The sequence below is a fragment of the Schistocerca nitens genome, chromosome 11 (genome assembly GCF_023898315.1).
Source record: "Schistocerca nitens isolate TAMUIC-IGC-003100 chromosome 11, iqSchNite1.1, whole genome shotgun sequence".
In the NCBI taxonomy this organism is placed as follows: Eukaryota; Metazoa; Arthropoda; class Insecta; order Orthoptera; family Acrididae; genus Schistocerca; species Schistocerca nitens.
This window is the reverse complement of record NC_064624.1, coordinates 182,409,303-182,428,282: the sequence shown is the minus strand read 5'-3', so window position 1 is coordinate 182,428,282 and position 18,980 is coordinate 182,409,303. Positions and strand designations below refer to the sequence as shown.

General features: G+C 45.7%; 2 protein-coding genes across 2 annotated transcripts in view; one reads left to right on the top strand and one right to left on the bottom strand.

Moving 5' to 3' along the window:
* The window catches only part of LOC126213015 (coiled-coil domain-containing protein CG32809-like), a 626,459-nt gene that overhangs the window by 417,745 nt on the left and 189,734 nt on the right, over nucleotides 1–18,980 (bottom strand). The window lies entirely within an intron of this gene.
* The window catches only part of LOC126213014 (uncharacterized), a 122,715-nt gene that overhangs the window by 93,809 nt on the left and 9,926 nt on the right, over nucleotides 1–18,980 (top strand). The window contains exons 3-6 of the mRNA XM_049940575.1: nucleotides 771–985; nucleotides 3,998–4,400; nucleotides 6,122–6,383; nucleotides 16,231–16,586. Coding sequence (XP_049796532.1) covers nucleotides 771–985; nucleotides 3,998–4,400; nucleotides 6,122–6,383; nucleotides 16,231–16,586 — 1,236 coding nt within the window. The remainder of the gene's footprint in view (nucleotides 1–770; nucleotides 986–3,997; nucleotides 4,401–6,121; nucleotides 6,384–16,230; nucleotides 16,587–18,980) is intronic.

Genomic DNA, 18,980 nt, shown 5'->3' with positions numbered 1-18,980 from the left:
TGATGCCTCAAAACATGTCCTACCAACCGATCCCTTCTTCTAGTCAAGTTGTGCCACAAACTTCTCTTCTCCCCAATCCTATTCAATACCTCCTCATTAGTTATGTGATCTACCCACCTTATCTTCAGCATTCTTCTGTAGCACCACATTTCAAAAGCTTCTATTCTCTTCTTGTCCAAACTAGTTATCGTCCATGTTTCACTTCCATACATGGCTACACTCCATACAAATACTTTCAGGAACGACTTCCTGACACTTAAATCTATACTCGATGTTAACAAATTTTTCTTCTTCAGAAACGATTTCCTTGCCATTGCCAGTCTACATTTTATATCCTCTCTACTTCGACCATCATCAGTTATTTTACTCCGTAAATAGCAAAACTCCTTTACTGCTTTAAGTGTCTCATTTCCTAATCTAATTCCCTTTCTCCTGATAACGACGTCCTCCTGAGTAGTCCCCGCCCGGAGATCCGAATGGGGGACTATTTTACCTCCGGAATATTTTACCCAAGTGGACGCCATCATCATTTAATCATACAGTAAAGCTGCATGTCCTCGGGAAAAAAATACGGCTGTAGTTTGCCCCTTGCTTGCAGCCGTTCGCAGTACCAGCACAGCAAGGCCGTTTTGGTTAATGTTACAAGGCCAGATCAGTCAAGCATCCAGACTAACACCGTCAAAAGTTTCGTGGTTGGAGCTTGATTCTTTTCAGAGTCTTAACTAAAGCTTTACCTCTACTCCTGTAATATTTCTGTTTTGTTGTTACAGTGCCAAACCAGCCACGCGCCATCTACGTGTGGGTGTCATCGACACAGCGGTCCAACTACTGGCAGATGTCAGTGAACGGACACACCTTCTACCGGCTCAACTACCCGCTGAGGCTGCATCGCTGGTACCATTCGTGCGCCTCCTGGAACAGCCAGACTGGAGAATTCCAGCTCTGGGTGAACGACGAGAGGGTCGGCAGGGGATTCCACAACAGGGTGAGTGGCTGGAGGAGCTGGAAGGGTGGACACGGTTGGGCAGCGTGGCTGGTCCATTACCTCATGGTGGTGGGGCTGTAGATGTGGCGGTCGGTGTGAGCGATGTGGTGCTAGTGAAATGTACTGAGACCATGCCAAGACACAGAAGTGCTCAGGTCTAATATTCTAGCGAGGCAGTGTAGCGAGTCTGGAGATACGTAATCGTATGTGGATTTTCTTTAGATGCATCCTTCCAGCGCCGGCCGCGGTTGTCTAGCGGTTCTAGGCCCGCAGTCCGGAACCGCGCGACTGCTACGGTCGCAGGTTCGAATCCTGCCTCGGGCATGGATGTGTGTGATGTCCTTAGATTAGTTAGGTTTAAGTAGTTCTAAGTTCTAGGGGACTGATGACCACAGATGTTAAGTCACATACTGCTCAGAGCCATTTGAACCATTTGAGCCATCCTTCCAGCAAGGATTCAAGAAAACTTATACAGGAAAGTAATGGGATGCAGATTGAACACATTGTCAAAAATGATGCAGTTCCACTAGAATACAATAGTAAATGACATCAACTGACGATAATACCAAATGAAAAAATGAAATGATTATATGGCATTATTTGCTGGGGATGGACTCATCTGTGGTTGTTTGGCTACATGGTGCAAGTCTTTCTATTTGACGCCACTTCAAAGACTTGTGCGTCAATGATGATGACATGATGATAATAATGATGATGAAGCCCCATACCCCTTGACATAGAATAGGGGAATGATGCGGAAGACCCCACTGTACTAGGCAAGGTCCTTGTGAAGGTAGTTTGCCATTGTCTTCCTCCGACCATAATGGGGGTGAATGATGATGATGATGATGATGATGATGATGATGATGATGATGATGAAGACGACACAACAACACCCAGTCATCTCGAGGCAGGTGAAAATCCCCGACCCTGCCGGGATTCGAACCTGGGACCCCATGCTTGAGAAGCCAGAAAGTTACCACGAGACCACGACTGCGAACCGATGATGTTAAGGAAACAAAACACCCAGTCCCCAAGCTGATGAACGCTGGTCCATCCGGAAACCGAACCTTGGACCCCATGATCTAGAAGTAGCAATGGTAACCACTTGACCACGAGCTGTGAACATTTACAATCATTACGTCTGTTTTCACCCACCATATCCCACATTCATGCTCTCTCTTTCTCTCGCTCCTGCACTTTCACACATTCACTCATTCTCAAATACTCACTTGCACTCACTTTCGTTTACTCTTCCACACTGACAAGCTCCCATTTGCTCACACTCACTTACTCTCTTTCATATGCCATCAAATACTCTCGCCGGCCGAAGTGGCCGTGCGGTTAAAGGCGCTGCAGTCTGGAACCGCAAGACCGCTACGGTCGCAGGTTCGAATCCTGCCTCGGGCATGGATGTTTGTGATGTCCTTAGGTTAGTTAGGTTTAACTAGTTCTAAGTTCTAGGGGACTAATGACCTCAGCAGTTGAGTCCCATAGTGCTCAGAGCCATTTGAACCATTTTTCAAATACTCTCCACTTACAAGCCCCAGTTTACTCATGTTCACCCATTCTCCTATTCTCTCTCTCTCTCTCTCTCTCTCTCTCTCTCTCTCTCTCTCTCTCTCATTTACTGTTCAACATCTTATTTCTAAATTCCCTTATCTACTCTCTCACTCAGACATTCACACATTCTGTCACAGCCATTCTCACTAATTTCCACAATCATTCTCAAATTCCATTACTCTCTCACAGTCTATCTGTGACAGTTAATGTAGGCTTTGTATGTCTGCTTCACAAGTGTACCTCCTCTGAGAAACGGTTCGCCATGCCAGGAGATGATGAGAGTCAGAAGGAGAGATGGCAGGTAATATTTACGAAAGAATGTCAGATAGCAATGGTTACTGAATAGTGCCGAATTCATTCCTGGCAGCGGGCTACTCTTCTAAGATCACAATGTCCCTATGCACGCAGATGTAAATGTGCAATATTGGTTTCCTAAAGAATTTGGTCAAATAATCCATTTCTTTTGACTGCTCAATTAATGTTATTTACTGTTACGAGAAAGTCTCCCTCACTGTCGCAAAATGTACAATATCCCGTTGATCATTATTAAAGATTGACATGAATTGTTACCCGGTAGTGGTCCAGCTATTACAGTGGTTCAAGGGCTATCAGACACTGTATCATGTGGGCCTTTCATTCTACACTCTGTTTCGAGCTGGTTGGCCCAATTCAGTTACTTTCTAGCCAGAAAGTGTCACAAAAGTATTACAGCCACTAAAAGGTGGCGAATTTATAATGGTCGATGTTTATTTTGTTATGGTCTGTTTGCAGCTAGAAGGTAGTTGTCCCAGAAAGTTGCCAACCAGCTTTCATGTGGATGTTAATGATGTCTCGCCTCATCTTTGCTGTGTGGCTTAAAAAACAAATCATTCTTTTTCAAATTGGTGAGCTACACGATACAGATATTGTGAATGCCAGAAGGTAGTTCAGGATTATATCATGTAGAAGTTAATGTTGATTTGCATGACACTCACTCTGTCGTTTGAGAAACAGGCCACTCTGGTTACAGCTGGTGGGCTGTATGATCCAACTATTTTTGGTTTAGAAGCTGGTTCATTATTATGCGATGCAGTTGTTAATGTTGGTTTCCTTGAGTCATGGTATGCCTTTCAAGAAATGTGTTGGACTGCTACCAGCTGGTGGGGTCCACGATCCCATTATTTTGGGTGCTGTCAATGACTTCTTTGAGCTTCATTGTGCCCCTTGAAATGTGACTTGCTCACTTCCAGCTGGTGGAGTATGTGGATGCCAGATGATCGCTCAGTATTTTATCATGCGGATGTTAATTTTGGTTTATTTGACAATTGGTATGTCCCTTCAGAAATGGGTCACTGTTTTTCCAGCAATGGACTACTCGACTTGCCTATTTTGGAATTCTGAAGGTATATTATATCATGTGATTGCTGACTCCTGGTATGTTGCTTGAGATTTGGACCCCTCTCCTTCCAGCTGGTGGGGTACACGATCCCCGGAGGCGGAGTGGCCATCACGGGCCAGGAGCAGCGCCAGCCCGGAGGCGGCTTCCTGGAGGGCCCTGGGGCGCCGCTGGGCTCTGGAGGCATGCTGGGCGAGGTGACGATGGTGTACCTGTTCGGCGCGGCGCTGGCCGCGGGCAAGGCCCACCGCGACCACAAGCACCACCACGGCAACCACCACGAGGACTACCCGGCCAACGGGCAGTCGCCCGCCTCCGCCACGCCGCCCCCTCCGCCTCCGCCGCCCCCGCAGTTCATGCACCCGCTGCTGGTCGCCGGCCAGATCGCGCCCCGCGGCCAGAACGTCATCCAGCAGATCGAGGGTTCGAGGCCCCGTCTGCCCGAGCAGCCGCAGCAACAGCAGCAGATCCTCTCAGGTGCGCACTCTCCCTGCCTCACTGGACAGCTGGGCTTCAATCTTCTCCAAAAATTGCAGTACTTAGCTGTCTTCCAGTGCTCACTCTTACTCTGTTGATCTTTCATAAGCTCCCATGTTGTTGTGATTACGTAGGCTTTCCCGGCCTAATAAGACTTGAAAGTCTCTTCGGGTTTGCTGCCGGATCCTAAAATCAACTTGAGTCGATATTTCGGCGACCCAACTGGTCGCCATCTTCAGGAGAATGCTGCTTCTGCTGATGAGTCCCGCTGAGAACTGACGCCAGGTTGCAAATCGACGTCCTATATAGGCCGCCGTTCAGTACACGGCGCATGCGCCGCCCATCACGGTTTCTGCCTTCCTAGACAGGGAGGTGGCGCCGCCCTTAGTGAAACACTGTTGGCAACGATACATCGCAATCGAGGCCGCACCGAAGAACGTTCAGCTTTGATGCGAGATAATACAGGATTCCACGTCTTGCTAAGAGGAAACCCATTGCCTCTGTTGATTACATTATGAGCCCATCTAATTTCAATCGCCTCTTTATAGACACTGTTCCAAAAACCGGAAATGTTGAGAAGCGCACGAACACTTCGACTGAAATGTGCAGGAGCTCCATCGTGCACGAACCACATGTTGTGTCGTACTTGTAAAGGCACACGTTCTAGCAGCACAGGTAGAGTATCCCGTATGAAATCGTGATAACGTGTTCCGTTGAGCGTAGGTGGAAGAACGTGGGGCCCAATCGAGACATCACCAACAATGCCTGCACAAACGTTCACAGAAAATCTGTGTCGATGACGTGATTGCACAATTGCGTGCGGATTCTCGTCAGCCCACACGTGTCGATTGTGAAAATTTACAATTTGATCACGTCGGAATGAAGCCTTATCCGTAAAGAAAACATTTGCACTCAAATGAGGATTGACACATTGTCGGATGAACAATTCGCAGAAGTGTACCCGTGGAGGCCAATCAGCTGCTGATAGTGCCTGCACACGCTGTACACGGTACGGAAACAACTGGTTCTCCCGTAGCACTCTCCATACAGTGACGTGGTCAACGTTACCTTGTACAGCAGCAACTTCTCTGACGCTGACATTAGGGTTATCGTCAGCTGCACGAAGAATTGCCTCGTCCATTACAGGTGTCCTCGTCGTTCTAGGTCTTCCCCCCTCACGAGTCGTAGGCTGGAATGTTCCGTGCTCCCTAAGACGCAGATCAATTGCTTCGAACGTCTTCCTGTCGGGACACCTTCGTTCTGGAAATCTGTCTGGATACAAACGTACCGCGCCACGGCTATTGCCCCGTGCAAATCCGTACATCAAATGGGCATCTGCCAACTCCGCGTTTGTAAACATTGCACTGACTGCAAAACCACGTTCGTGATGAACACTAACCTGTGGATGCTACGTACTGATGTGCTCGATGCTAGTACTGTAGAGCAATGAGTCGCATGTCAACACAAGCACCGAAGTCGACATTACCTTCCTTCAATTGGGCCAACTGGCGCTGAATCGAGGAAGTACATACTGACGAAACTAAAATGAGCTCTAACATGGAAATTAAGCGTTTCCGGACACATGTCCACATAACATCTTTTCTTTATTTGTGTGTGAGGAATGATTCCTGAAAGTTTGGCCATACCTTTTTGTAACACCGTGTGCGCCGTTAGTAGATGTAGATGCTGTACTCTACACTAGATGCCGCTTGTGCCCGCAGGAAGCATCTTCGGGGTGGACGGTCTGGGACTGGGCGGGGACTCCTTCCTGTCCAACAAGGCCTTCGAGGGGTCCCTGCTGGAGGGCGGCGCCGTGTCCAGCCACAAGCTGTTCAAGAGGCAGCAGGAGCACCAGGCGCTGCCCGGGGACTCGGACGGCCAGAGGCTGGAGCTGGAGGAGGGCCGCCCCACCACCAGGAGGAGCAGGGAGCTGCACGTCGCGCCCGTGTCCGAGGACCCCGAGGACGAGTACACCACGCCCAGGTAACCCACCTGCTGCTGTCCAGCGCACACGGCTACTGGGCACTGCCGGCCACGTGGGGGCTACTGCGCTCAACTGGTCAGTCAGTGCCGGGACCACTTCGAGCCCAGTGTGTCGAGCTTTGGGGCACACCATGTTGGGTTTACATGAACACTGGCATTTGGATTACCCAGTCTAACACAGTAAGGCAATGGGATGCTTCAGTCACCAGCAATACAGTAGAGTGTTTGGGTACTTCATCATCAGGCACATTGAAGGGAATCATCATCACAGATATTGAAGGGTATCATTTATACAGGGTGGTCTATTGATCGTGACTGGGTCAAGTATCTCACGAAATAAGCATCAAACGAAAAAGCTACAAAGAACGAAACTCGTGTAGCTTGAAGGGGGAAACCAGATGGCGCTATGATTGGCCCGCTAGATGGCGCTGCCATAGCTCAAACGGATATCAACTGCGTTTTTTTAAGTAAGAACACCCATTTTTATTACATATTCGTGTAGTACGTAAAGAAATATGAATGTTTTAGTTGGACCACTTTTTTCGCTTTGTGATAGATGGCCACAAACGTATAAGTACGTGGTATCACGTAACATTCCGCCAGTGCGGACGGTATTTGCTTCGTGATACATTACCCGTGTTAAAATGGACCGTTTACCAATTGCGGAGAAGGTCGAATCGTGTTGATGTATGGCTATTGTGATCAAAATGCCCAACGGGCGTGTGCTATGCATGCTGCTCGGTATCCTGGACGACATCATCCAAGTGTCCGGACCGTTCGCTAGATAGTTATGTTATTTAAGGAAACAGGAAAAACGTCGGTGTTGAGAATGCTACATCAACATCGACTGCACCCGTACCATATTTCTATGCACCAGGAGTTGCATGGCGACGACTTTGAACGTCGCGTACTGTTCTGCCACTGGGCACAAGAGAAATTACGTCACGATGACATATTTTTTGCACGCGTCCTATTTAGCGACGAAGCGTCATTCAGCAAATGCGGTAACGTAAACCGGCATAATATGCACTATTGGGCAACGGAAAATCCACGATCGCTGCGACAAGTGGAACATCGGCGACCTTGGCGGGTTAATGTATGGTGCGGCATTATGGGAGGAAGGATAATTGGCCCCCATTTTATCGATGGCAATCTAAATGGTGCAGTGTATGCTGATTTCCTACGTAATGTTCTACCGATGTTACTACAAGATGTTTCCCTGCATGTCAGAATGGCGATGTAGTTCCAACATGATGGATGTCCGGCACATAGCTCGCGTGCGGTTGAAGCGGTGTTGGATAGCATATTTCATGACAGGTGGATTGGTCGTCGAAGCACCATACCGTGGCCCGCACGTTCACCGGATCTGACGTCCCCGAATTTCTTTCTGTAGGGAAAGTTGAAGGATATTTGCTATCGTGATCCACCGGTAACGCCTGACAACATGCGTCAGTGCACTGTCAATGCATGTGCGAACATTACGGAAGGCGAACTACTCGCTGTTGAGAGGAATGTCGTTACACGTATTGCCAAATGCATCGAGATTGACGGCCATTATTTTGAGCATTGCATTAATGTGGTACTTACAGGTAATCACGCTGTAACAGGATGCGTTCTAAGAAGTGATAAGTTCACAAAGGTACATGTATCACATTGGAACAACCGAAATAAAGTGTTCAAACGTATCTATGTTCTGTATTTTAATTTAAAAAACCTACCAGTCCCGACACTTGGAGAATGTCGTCCAGGATACCGAGCAGCATACATAGCACACGCCCGTTGGGCATTTTGATCACAATAGCCATACATCAACACGATATCGATCTTTTCCCCAATTGGTAAACGGTCCATTTTAACACAGGTAATGTATCACGGAGCAAATACCGTCCGCACTGGCGGAATGCTACGTGATTTCACGTATTTATACGTTTGTGACTATTACAGCGTCATCTATCACAAAGCGAAAAAAGTGGTCCAACTAAAACATTCATATTTCTTTACGTACTACACGAATATGTAATAAAAAATGGGGGTTCTTAGTTAAAAAAAACGCTGTTGATATCCGTTTGACCTATGGCAGCGCCATCTAGCGTGCCAACCATAGCGCCATCTGGTTTCCCCCTTCAAGCTAGACGAGTTTCGTTCTTTGTAGTTTTTTCGTTTGACGCTTATTTCGCGAGATATTTGGCCCGGTCACTATCAATGGACCACCCTGTATAAGAGTACTTTGGAGTGGGGGCCTCTAATCCATTTATGAACTACCAGTCTGTCTCTCTGTGACTGTCTCCAGTCTCACAGCCACAGTCTCCTTCGTTCTGTCCTGCTGTTACTGTCTTTTCTCTCTGTCACTGTCTTCCTCTTGCTCTCTCTTACTGCTGCTATCTCATTCCTTCTTCCCACTACTTCTGCCACTTCTCACTCTCACTGTCCCTCTCTTCCTTGTCATTGTCATATACTCTGTTTCTCACAGTCACTGGCTCATACCCACTTCCGCATTCTCTTCCCCACCCACCTCCCTCCCCGGCACTGTCTCTTTCACTCTTAACACAGTTCTGTCACTGTCAACTGCGTTCAACTGCCACTGCCACTCTCTCTCTCACACTGCTATTGTCTCCTCTGATATTTCTGTAACAAAACCACTATCTTCCAGTATTCATTACTTTTCCGTCTCTTTCCCACTGCCACAGTCTTCTTCTCTCTCTCTCTCATAAAAAAGTGCGAATATGTTCATATGTCAGAATTTTTGAGAAAATTTTTTGAAGTTGTTGAGGGAGGTAGAATGAGGCAACTGGTACCTTACTTTTCAGTCAGTCTTTTAAATAAACAGGAGCATAACCGCATTTTTTGATCTCTGATAAGAAGATTTTTACGCTGGTTCCCTTCTTTTCCCTGCTGTAGCAGTGCATCTAACTCATATGAAAAGAAATGTATCCGTCAATAAAGGTCCCGAGTTCGAGTCTCGGCCTGGCACAGAGTTTTAATCTGTGAGGAAGTTCAGCAGCGCACACTCTACACACAGTGAGAAATTCCTTCTGAAAATTTGGATAGTTTACTTATGTCAAACTGAAATAGTGCACAACTAATTTTACACCTCACACCGAATTTTATGTGCAAAAATTTTTGCATGTGCTTCTCTTCAGAACTACAACATGGGGTTCCCAGGGATAACGGAGACACTACACAGCATATTTCTCCATGCTCCGACTCTATATAAACTACTTTTTCGCTTCTCGACGGATTTTAAGTGAGTATTTAATGTTTAGAAGCATGGTAACTTTGAACCTCTGTATCTTGCAAACGTTTAAAGGTATCACGGAAATTTTCAATGGTGTTTGAAATGAGGATCTTAGGATTTGAGATGAGGATCTTAGGAACACATCATAAAGATTTCAGCCATTTACTGTGGGTAGCCGTCTTGGAACCCTGGCCTGGGTTTTGGTCCTCTGGTAACGGCGGAAAAAAGTGAAAAAACCCTTTTTGTGGGGGTTTTCCGAGGAACCGCCCATGAAATAATGGTGCCTCAACCGCTCCCATCAAGCCCATCGTAGACCGTATGAAATGCAGAAAGAATCAACCGATTTGGTCCATTTTTAATATTCATACTTTGGCCCTGTATTGTTGGATAGTCACACTAGGCCAATCCTGTTAGATACACAAATTATCCCTAGCCCAAGGACTATCCAAAGCACTTGACCCTATCTTTTTATCACTAATAGACCCGAAGAATGAGCGCGGGAAAGTCCCGGTTTCATGCGCGGCGTTTTGGAACGTATTAGGTACTCTTACTGTCGCATGCATACCGATATACAAAATGAAACAGAGAGACACGATACAATGATTGATTTCAAAAACTCAAAAAAGATACAATTAGCGCGAACCATCTTTAACATGTACCGAAGAGCTAACTTGACGTATATTAGGACTCCGTTCACAGACCCCTGCGGGACTGTCGGTACCGACCGACCGCCGTGTCATCTTCCGCCAAAGGCGTCACTGGATGCGGTTTGGAGAGCCTTTGGACCAGCACCCCGCTCGCCCGACTTGACCTACATGCAGTATCGAATATCCGCTTGGCATACGTACCTCACCTGAGACAGCTGATAGCAATACAGAAACCAACACGATCACAAAAAGCCTTAAGATGGTACCAATACACACAGTGAAAAACCGTAAGTTCAATACTAATATCAATACAAATATGTTGTTGTTGTGGTCTTCAGTCCTGAGACTGGTTTGATGCAGTTCTCCATGCTACTCTATCCTGTGCAAGCTTCTTCATCTCCCGGTACCTACTGCAGCCTACATCCTTCTGAATCTACTTAGTGTATTCATCTCTTGGTCTCCCTCCACGATTTTTACGCTCCACGCTGCCCTCCAGTACTAAATTGGTGATCCCTTTATGCCTCAGAACATGTCCTACCAACCGGTCCCTTCTTCTTGTCAAGTTGTGCCACAAACTCCTCCCAATTCTATTCAATACCTCCTCATTAGTTATGTGATCTACCCATCCAATCTTCAGCTTTCTTCTGTAGCACCACATTTCGAAAGCTTCTATTCTCTTCTTGTCTATTTATCGTCATATTTCACTTCCATACATGGCTATGCTCCATACAAATACTTTCAGAAACGACTTCCTGACACTTAAATCAATACTCGATGTTAACAAATTTCTCTTCTTCAGAAACGCTTTCCTTGCTATTGCCAGTCTACATTTTATATCCTCTCTGCTTCGAGCATCATCAGTTATTTTGCTCCCAAAGTAGCAAAACTCCTTTACTACTTTAAGTGTATCTTTTCCTAATCTAATTCCCTCAGCATCACCCGATTAATTCGACTACATTCCATTATCCTCGTTTTGCTTTTGTTGATGTTCATCCTATACCCTTCTTTCCAGACACTGTCCATTCCGTTCAGCTGCTCTTCCATGGCCTTTGCTGTCTCTGACAGAATTACAATGTCATCGGCGAACCTCAGAGTTTTTATTTCTTCTCCATGGATTTTAATACCTTCTCCGAACTTTTCTTCCGTTTCCTTTACTGCCTGCTCAATATACAGATTGAATAATATCGGGGAGAGGCTACAACCCTGTCTCACTCCCTTCCCAACCACTGCTTCCCTTTCATGCCCCTCGACTCTTATAACTGCCATCTGGTTTCTGTGCAAATTGTAGATAGCGTTTCGCTCCCTGTACTTTACCCCTGCCACCTTCAAAATTTGAAAGAGAGTATTCCAATCAACATTGTCAAAAGCTTTCTCTAAGTCTACAAATGCTAGAAATGTAGGTTTGCCTTTCTTTAATCTTTCTTCTAAGGTAAGTCGTAGGGTCAGTATTGCCTCACGTGTTCCAACATTTCTACGGAATCCAAACTGATCTTCCCCGAAGTCGGCTTCTACCAGTTTTTCTATTCGTCTGTAAATAAATCGCGTTAGTATTTTGCAGCTGTGACTTATTAAACTGATAGTTCGGTAATTTTCACATCTGTCAACACCTGCTTTCTTTGGGATTGGAATTATTATATTCTTGTTGAAGTCTGAGGGAATGTCGCCTGTCTCATACGTCTTGCTCACCAGATGGTAGAGTTTTGTCAGGACTGGCTCTCCCAAGGCTGTCAGTAGTTCTAATGGAATACAAATAGAAAATGCCAAATACCGATAACTGTGCAAGAAACTATGAAGCAGCACCTATACACATAGCGAAAAGCTGTGGCAATCAGCGAAAGTTGTATCGAAATGAAAGAAAGGCTTAATATGTTAAAATACTATAACACACAAACTGAGCCTCGATTTCTTAAAGTAGGTTGCACGCCAGGCAAGAAGAGGCACATGTACTTCACTGTTTCCGCTCATCCACCGCAACAGTACTGCATCACTGTTCAAAGTCGAGAGACAGTATCGAAGGCACAAGTTGACCCGGGTGAAGGATATTAACCAGAAGCGGCAAGTAACTTTGGATGTTCCCCAAGGATGCATAACAGTAGTTATAATGTTCTAGATATACTTGAACGATTTAGCAAACATGTTCAGAAGCCCAACACGCTTGCTCGATGAAGATTTTGTCTCCTGTGCGTAAGTACCGTCATTATACGAAGGAGGATTTAGCTACCGCGAGACACTATGTCATGTGAATCTTAAGTGTTGTTGTGATTCGCCCCTACTGCGTGCCTAGTGGATGTTAATGTTGTTGTGCCTTACTCTGGCTGTGACCTTTAGAAATGTCTGTTTCCAGTTAGCATATATATAAAGGATATTTTTTAAATAACCCCACAAGAAAAAATCAGGAGATGTCAGGTCTGGTGAACGTGGAGGTCATTGAAATGGTCCGCCGCGTGCTGTCCACCGACCAGGGTACCGTAAATTTAAAACGTTCCGCACATTTTTAGCGTAATGGGGAGCTTCTCCGTCCTGTTTGAACCACATTCGTTGCCTAGCGTCTAAATCAACATCTTCCATTAGCTGCAACAAATCATCGCGCACAAGTTGTAAATAAGATTCCCTAGTAACATTTCGGTCAAAAAATACGTTCCTATCAAGTAACCATATAAAATTCCACACCAGGCCATTAACGACCATTTGTGCTGATTGTCTACGGCAGGGCTTAACAACCGGCCGGTTTTGAGCGCGAGTACTCTCGTCTGCTCAGGCAAGTGCTCGCGAGCAGGTGCAAGGTCGTGGACTAGGGAGGGAGGGGAGGGAGGGGAAATGCGCGCGCACGTTTGAATAGGGCCGCAGCGTGCCTATTGAATTCGCACCGACTATGTAACGTTTAAAGTACTACGATCAGCTGTTACAGTCGCTTCGCTGGTTAAGAATCATGTCAAGTCGCCGTTGTGTAACCCCAACCATGCTTTCGCAGTTCATCCCCCATTGGGAGGAATTGTATCTGTTTACAGAAAAAGATGGTGTTGCAAAATGTTTAGTATGTCACAAAACGCTGAATTCTTTTACGAAATTTAATTTGCAGCGACATTATATGTCGTACCACGCGAAAGACTATGGACGTGGAAAATGTGATGGACCAGATCGTGCACAGGAAGTTATTAAACTTAAAAGGAAGCTATTCGAAGAAGATCTGGACGACAAAGAAAAATCAACTGAGGCAGCTCTCAGAGTGGGTTACAAAATTGATTTGCTTTTAGAAAAATCCCTGCGCCCCTTAACTAATGGCGATTTAATAATGTTTGGTAGTTACAGCGGAACATTTGTGTCCATCTCAAGTTGAACAGTTTCGGATTGTGCCATTATCTAACATGACCATTATGCGTCGCATACAGGACGTGGCAGACGACGTCCAGAGCCAGCTTGCAAATATCTGTAAAGATTTTATGGCGTATTCTCTAGCTCTGGACGAAAGTGTTGATATCACTCGAACAGCGCAGCTTGCCATATTTATTAGAGGTGTTAATAGAGATCTTCAGGTGAGGGAGGAGCTCCTCGATGTAGTAGCCATGAAGAACACTACAACCGGAGGTGATATTTTAAGTAGTGTTGAAGAAAGTGTTGAAAATATAGGATTGTCGTGGAATTCTTTAGTTTCAGTGTCTACAGATGGTAGAGGCATACACTAAGCTAATAAAATTATGTGGCACGTGTACATTCTCCTTTATTTGTTTCATTTGTCGCAGTAATAATTCGTGGGTGATATCCCTGCAGGTGGCCGCGGATTTATATCGACTGGCTGCAGCTGTTGTGTGCCCCACGTGACTCTCCCCACTCTCCGCTCTGGTCCGGTAGTGGGGGTAGCGTGCTCGCGCTGCTCCGTGCTCGCGCCTTGCTGCTCACAGCTTGCTCCGCGAGCACGTATGTTGTGAAGCCCTGCTCTACGGGTCTGTGCCAGTGTGGATTGACAGGGGACCAATAATGACAATCATGACGATTTAATTCGCCATTGCTTTTGCATGCGGCTTCATCGGTCAATATAACGTATCTAAAAAAATCATTGTCGCCTCATCATTCCCAAGGCTCAGTGGCAGAAATGCATGCGTATTTGCATATCTTTCGGCGTTACGGCCTGTGTCAGTGTGATATGATACGCATGATATTTATGTGCCTTCGAAATCCTCAAAACAGCTGATTTCGGTATTCCAGTTTGTCTCTGAATCGCACGACCACTAATTTCGGGATCCAGTTGAACACAGGCTACAACGGTAAGGCTACGAGCGTCATTTTTAATTGTATTCGCGATGACGAGTTGGACGGTGCGTGTAGCCATTTAGAGCTCGTCGAGTGCAATTTTGAATAATGTTTTCCCTTATGTGTCGTCTGTTTGGAAAACGATCCGCATACAATTGCGCAGCTGCAGCGTAATTGTCATGGCATCCACCTAAAATTAAGATATCAACAATCTCTGTAGGAGAGGATAGCGAGTCATGTTTCGCTAAAGAATATTTTACTTTCGTCAGCTGATGTTTACTGTTCACAATCTGAAAGTGAAGTGCCGTCTGATCGCATTGCACCGACCTTTATACTGAGCCATAGTTCGCAGTTTGGCCACGGTAGCGCCACAGTCGGGTGAGTAATGCAATTGGGAAGAGTTCCCTAACGAGATTTTAATACCATTCCGCCTCCCTCCATCAAAAACTGTGGCAAGTAGGATACATTTACGAAAAAAAAGCTTAATTTGGCGTAATGAAAGAATTGGTGCACATTTTGTATCGATTTGATGCGTCCTTCTCCGATCATTCTAAATAAATCGGGGTTCTTCCCCAATTTTAATGTTTCTCGATTTCAGTCAATGGTTCAAAAAAATGTTTGAGACAAAAGTTCATTACTTTTTTTATAGAGAATCCAAATCTGCAGTAAGAAATGGGGGTTTCCATTTAAGATTTAAAAGTTGCCCCCGCCCCACCCAAGGGGCAGGGGCTGGAGATCACGTGTAGTATCATTTGATGTGCCCTTTGAGTTTACGAACTTGGCTTACTGTGGTGTGCGTACTGAAGACCTTCGGTACACACACCATCAGATTATTTGACTTGTCGCTCTAGCGAAGTAGGCGAGTGTCAGCAATATGTCTCGTGGTCTTATCGTGGCGTGTTTATCTTCTGCCGTTAGGTCAGACAATAGAAATGTCACTCGCACGCTTAGAGTAGCAAATGGACGGTGACCAACTTTAAAGAGAACTTTATTAATTTTCATACACATTTATTAAAATAATAAAAAACATAGACATTACGTAACTTGATTCCGGATGCTGTTTACAATTGACAATCTGAAGTTCCTTTGGTCTTGGTACGTTAATCTTATTCTCACATATCTCTGATACTTGACAAAGTGTCTATACATTTATCTTCATGGCTATGTACAGGAATATGATAATCTTATTAGGCGCAGACTGAAACTTGACTACAGACTAATGCAGACTGACTAATCGGAGGTCTGTAGCCTACACTTGTTATAATACTTCGCGCGTTCAGGTATCACTGCGCGAGTGTGATTTGCGAGAAGAAAAGGTTCTACGTTAGCAGCAATCTCATTGGCTGCGTTACACATTAATACGCGGATCGGCAGAAGCTGAATTTGGTCCGTCTCTAAGGCAGCGCCATCTCGTAGTGCGGAGACGGACGAGCGCTGCGCCTGCGCTGTTGTGCTTAGCGGGGCGCGCTCTAGTGGGAAAGTTGTGTACGCGCTGACTACGCTGAACTATGTACACAACACTTACCCAATATTTTTAGCCGATGTATAGTTTTCGAGATAATCTGATCCGAAACTTCAGATGGACCGCCCTGTATATATAAGCCATTTTTATGCCAAATGGGTGCCCAATGTCTTGAGTCTTATTGACTGATGCTAGCGCAAAAAAGCACAGGAACGAGTTATTTCGAGAATAAAAACAATGTCTCTGGTGTTGCAGGTACAAGGCCAAGATGCCGCTGAAACTCAGCAAGAAACTGTGGGCCACCTCCAGAACGTCCACTTCAGCTGAAGAGGCACCCACCAGCAAGGCCGACAGCTCCACGGAGAGTGTCGACAGCGAGCCAGCGACCAGCAGTCCCGTCAAAAAGGTGGCAGACAGGGCGAGGAAGTCCCCTGTGACCAAGAGGGCCACCAACGGGCCCAAAGCTCCAGCCGCGGCCTCCGGCCTGGAGGAGGAGGTCCTGGCAGAGGCTGACGGCGATGCCAAGAACTCGCGCACCAGCAAGAGGGGGGCCCTCCTTCCCTCCGATGACCTCTTCCTGAGCTCCAGCGCCAGTCTGCTCAGCCAGCCCAGTAAGTCACGGTCCAACAAATGAGATCTCACACAACTGGACTACTTGTCATTATAATGAGGATGACACTCTAAGTAGTGCGGTTAGTGAATTCCAGAAAAGACTAATTGTTGCCAGATTTCCCTCCCCCTATGATTCAGATCAAAAATGCCAGTAAATCTGAAGAAAGCAGTATTTGATCAATGCATTCTTCCTGTGATAACGTATGGCTGCGAGACATGGACACTGAACTCATTTATAAAAAAATGGCTCTGACCACTATGGGACTTAACTTTTGAGGTCATCAGTCCCCTAGAACTTAGAACTACTTAAACCTAACTAACCTAAGGACACCACACACATCCATGCGCGAGGCAGGATTCGAACCTGCGACCGTAGCGGTCGCGCAGTTCTAGACTGTAGAGCCTAGAACCGATCGGCGAACTCATTTACAAAAGGGAAACTTAGCACAGCACAGAGAGCCATGGAGAGATCAATGCTGGGCAATACAAGGAAGGATAGGAAAAGGATAGATGACAGACATTGTAATTCTGTCAGAGACAGCAAAGGACTTGGAAGAGCGGTTGAACGGAATGGACAGTGTCTTAAAAGGAGGGTATAAGATGAACATCAACAAAAGAAAAACGAGGATAATGGAATGTGGTCGAATAAAGTCGGGTGATGCTGAGGGAATTAGGTTAGTAAATGAGACACTTAAAGTAGTAAAGGAGTTTTGCTATTTGGGGAGCAAAATAACTGATGATGGTCGAAGTAGAGAGGATATAAAATGTAGACTGGCAATGGCAAGGAAAGCGTTTCTGAAGAAGAGAAATTTGTTTACATCGTGTATAGATTTAAGAGTCAGGAAGTCGTTTCTGAAAGTATTTGTATGGAGTGTAGCCATGTATGGAAGTGAAACGTGGACGATAAATAGTTTAGACAAGAAGAGAATAGAAGTTTTAGAAATGTGGTGCTACAGAAGAATGCTGAAGATTAGATGGGTAGATCACATAACTAATGAGGAGGTATTGAATAGGATTGGGGAGAAGAGAAGTTTGTGGCACATCTTGACTAGAAGAATGGATCGGTTGGTAGGACATGTTCTGAGGCATCAAGGGATCACCAATTTAGTATTGGAGGGCAGCGTGGAGGGTAAAAATCGTAGAGGGAGACCAAGAGATGAATACACTAAGCAGATTCGGAAGGATATAGGTTGCAGTAGGTACTGGGAGACGAAGAAGCTTGCACAGGATAGAGTAGCATGGAGAGCAGCATCAAACCAGTCTCAGGACTGAAGACCACAACAACAACAACAACAAGGTGGAGCCTCAATTGTAAATATCACATGTAAATAACAAGAAAGCAGGAGCAGATGAGACATCTTAGAGACAGTAGGTTCCTTGAAATGACAGTGGGCTGGCCATGTCGCAAGAAGAAAAGACAACAGATGGATGAAGCTAGTACTGGAGTGGAGTCCGAGAGAGCACCGGAGGCCTAGAGGAAGACCACCAGACAGATGGGACAAAGACATCAAGAAGATCGCTGGTAACACCTGGCAGAGAACTGCCCAAGACCGTCCCACTTGGAGAAGACTGCTGAAAGCCTACCTGAATCCACGACTCGAAGAGGCCACATCATCTAATGATTGAAATGGCTGATGATGATGGTGATGATGATGACATCATGCAGTATTGCCACATTTCCCCCTTCGACGTCAGTTCCCCCATCCAAGATAATGGATCTAGCCCACTTGACCCTGGAGCTGGAAGGTTCTGGGTTTGATCCACTGCACGTTTATTTTTCTTAATTTTCATCTGTTTTCCAAGAATTTTGGGACGGGGTTTTAACACACTTAAGTAGGCCAATTGTGACCTTTCAACTAACTATGTGTGTCACAACCCCATCCCAAAATTTCTGGAAATCAGATAAAATTTATGAAAAAACTTGATCTTGATCAAATGCAGAACATTCTGCCTCCAGGTACATGTGGACTATACTTGCCATCTTGGGTTGGTTGTAAGAGAGGGATGAAAGAGGGCTGCAGAAGACGTTGGGGTGACCTTTAGAGGGAAAATTTGGCAACATTACGAGTTTATAAGGAGTAGTGGGAGCAAAAGCTGGCAATAACGCAGCCTGTCCTGGAACTCCCCTACAAGGTGTATACGTGGACAAGGAAAAAAATTCCCGGATTTCCCGGTTAAAAATACAGTTTCTCCCGGGTGAAAATACACTTTTTCCGTGTTAACACTTTGACATCCGCACGTCTCATACAAACTGATTCGCTTGGCGCCGGCAGCGGTAGTTCGAATTACTTGGCTTGTCGCCATTCTTACCATTATCGGGAGATTATAAATTTTTAAGTTTTACTAATCTCATCGTTAGTTCTCATTAGTCCTCAATCCTGTTCCCCTACTTT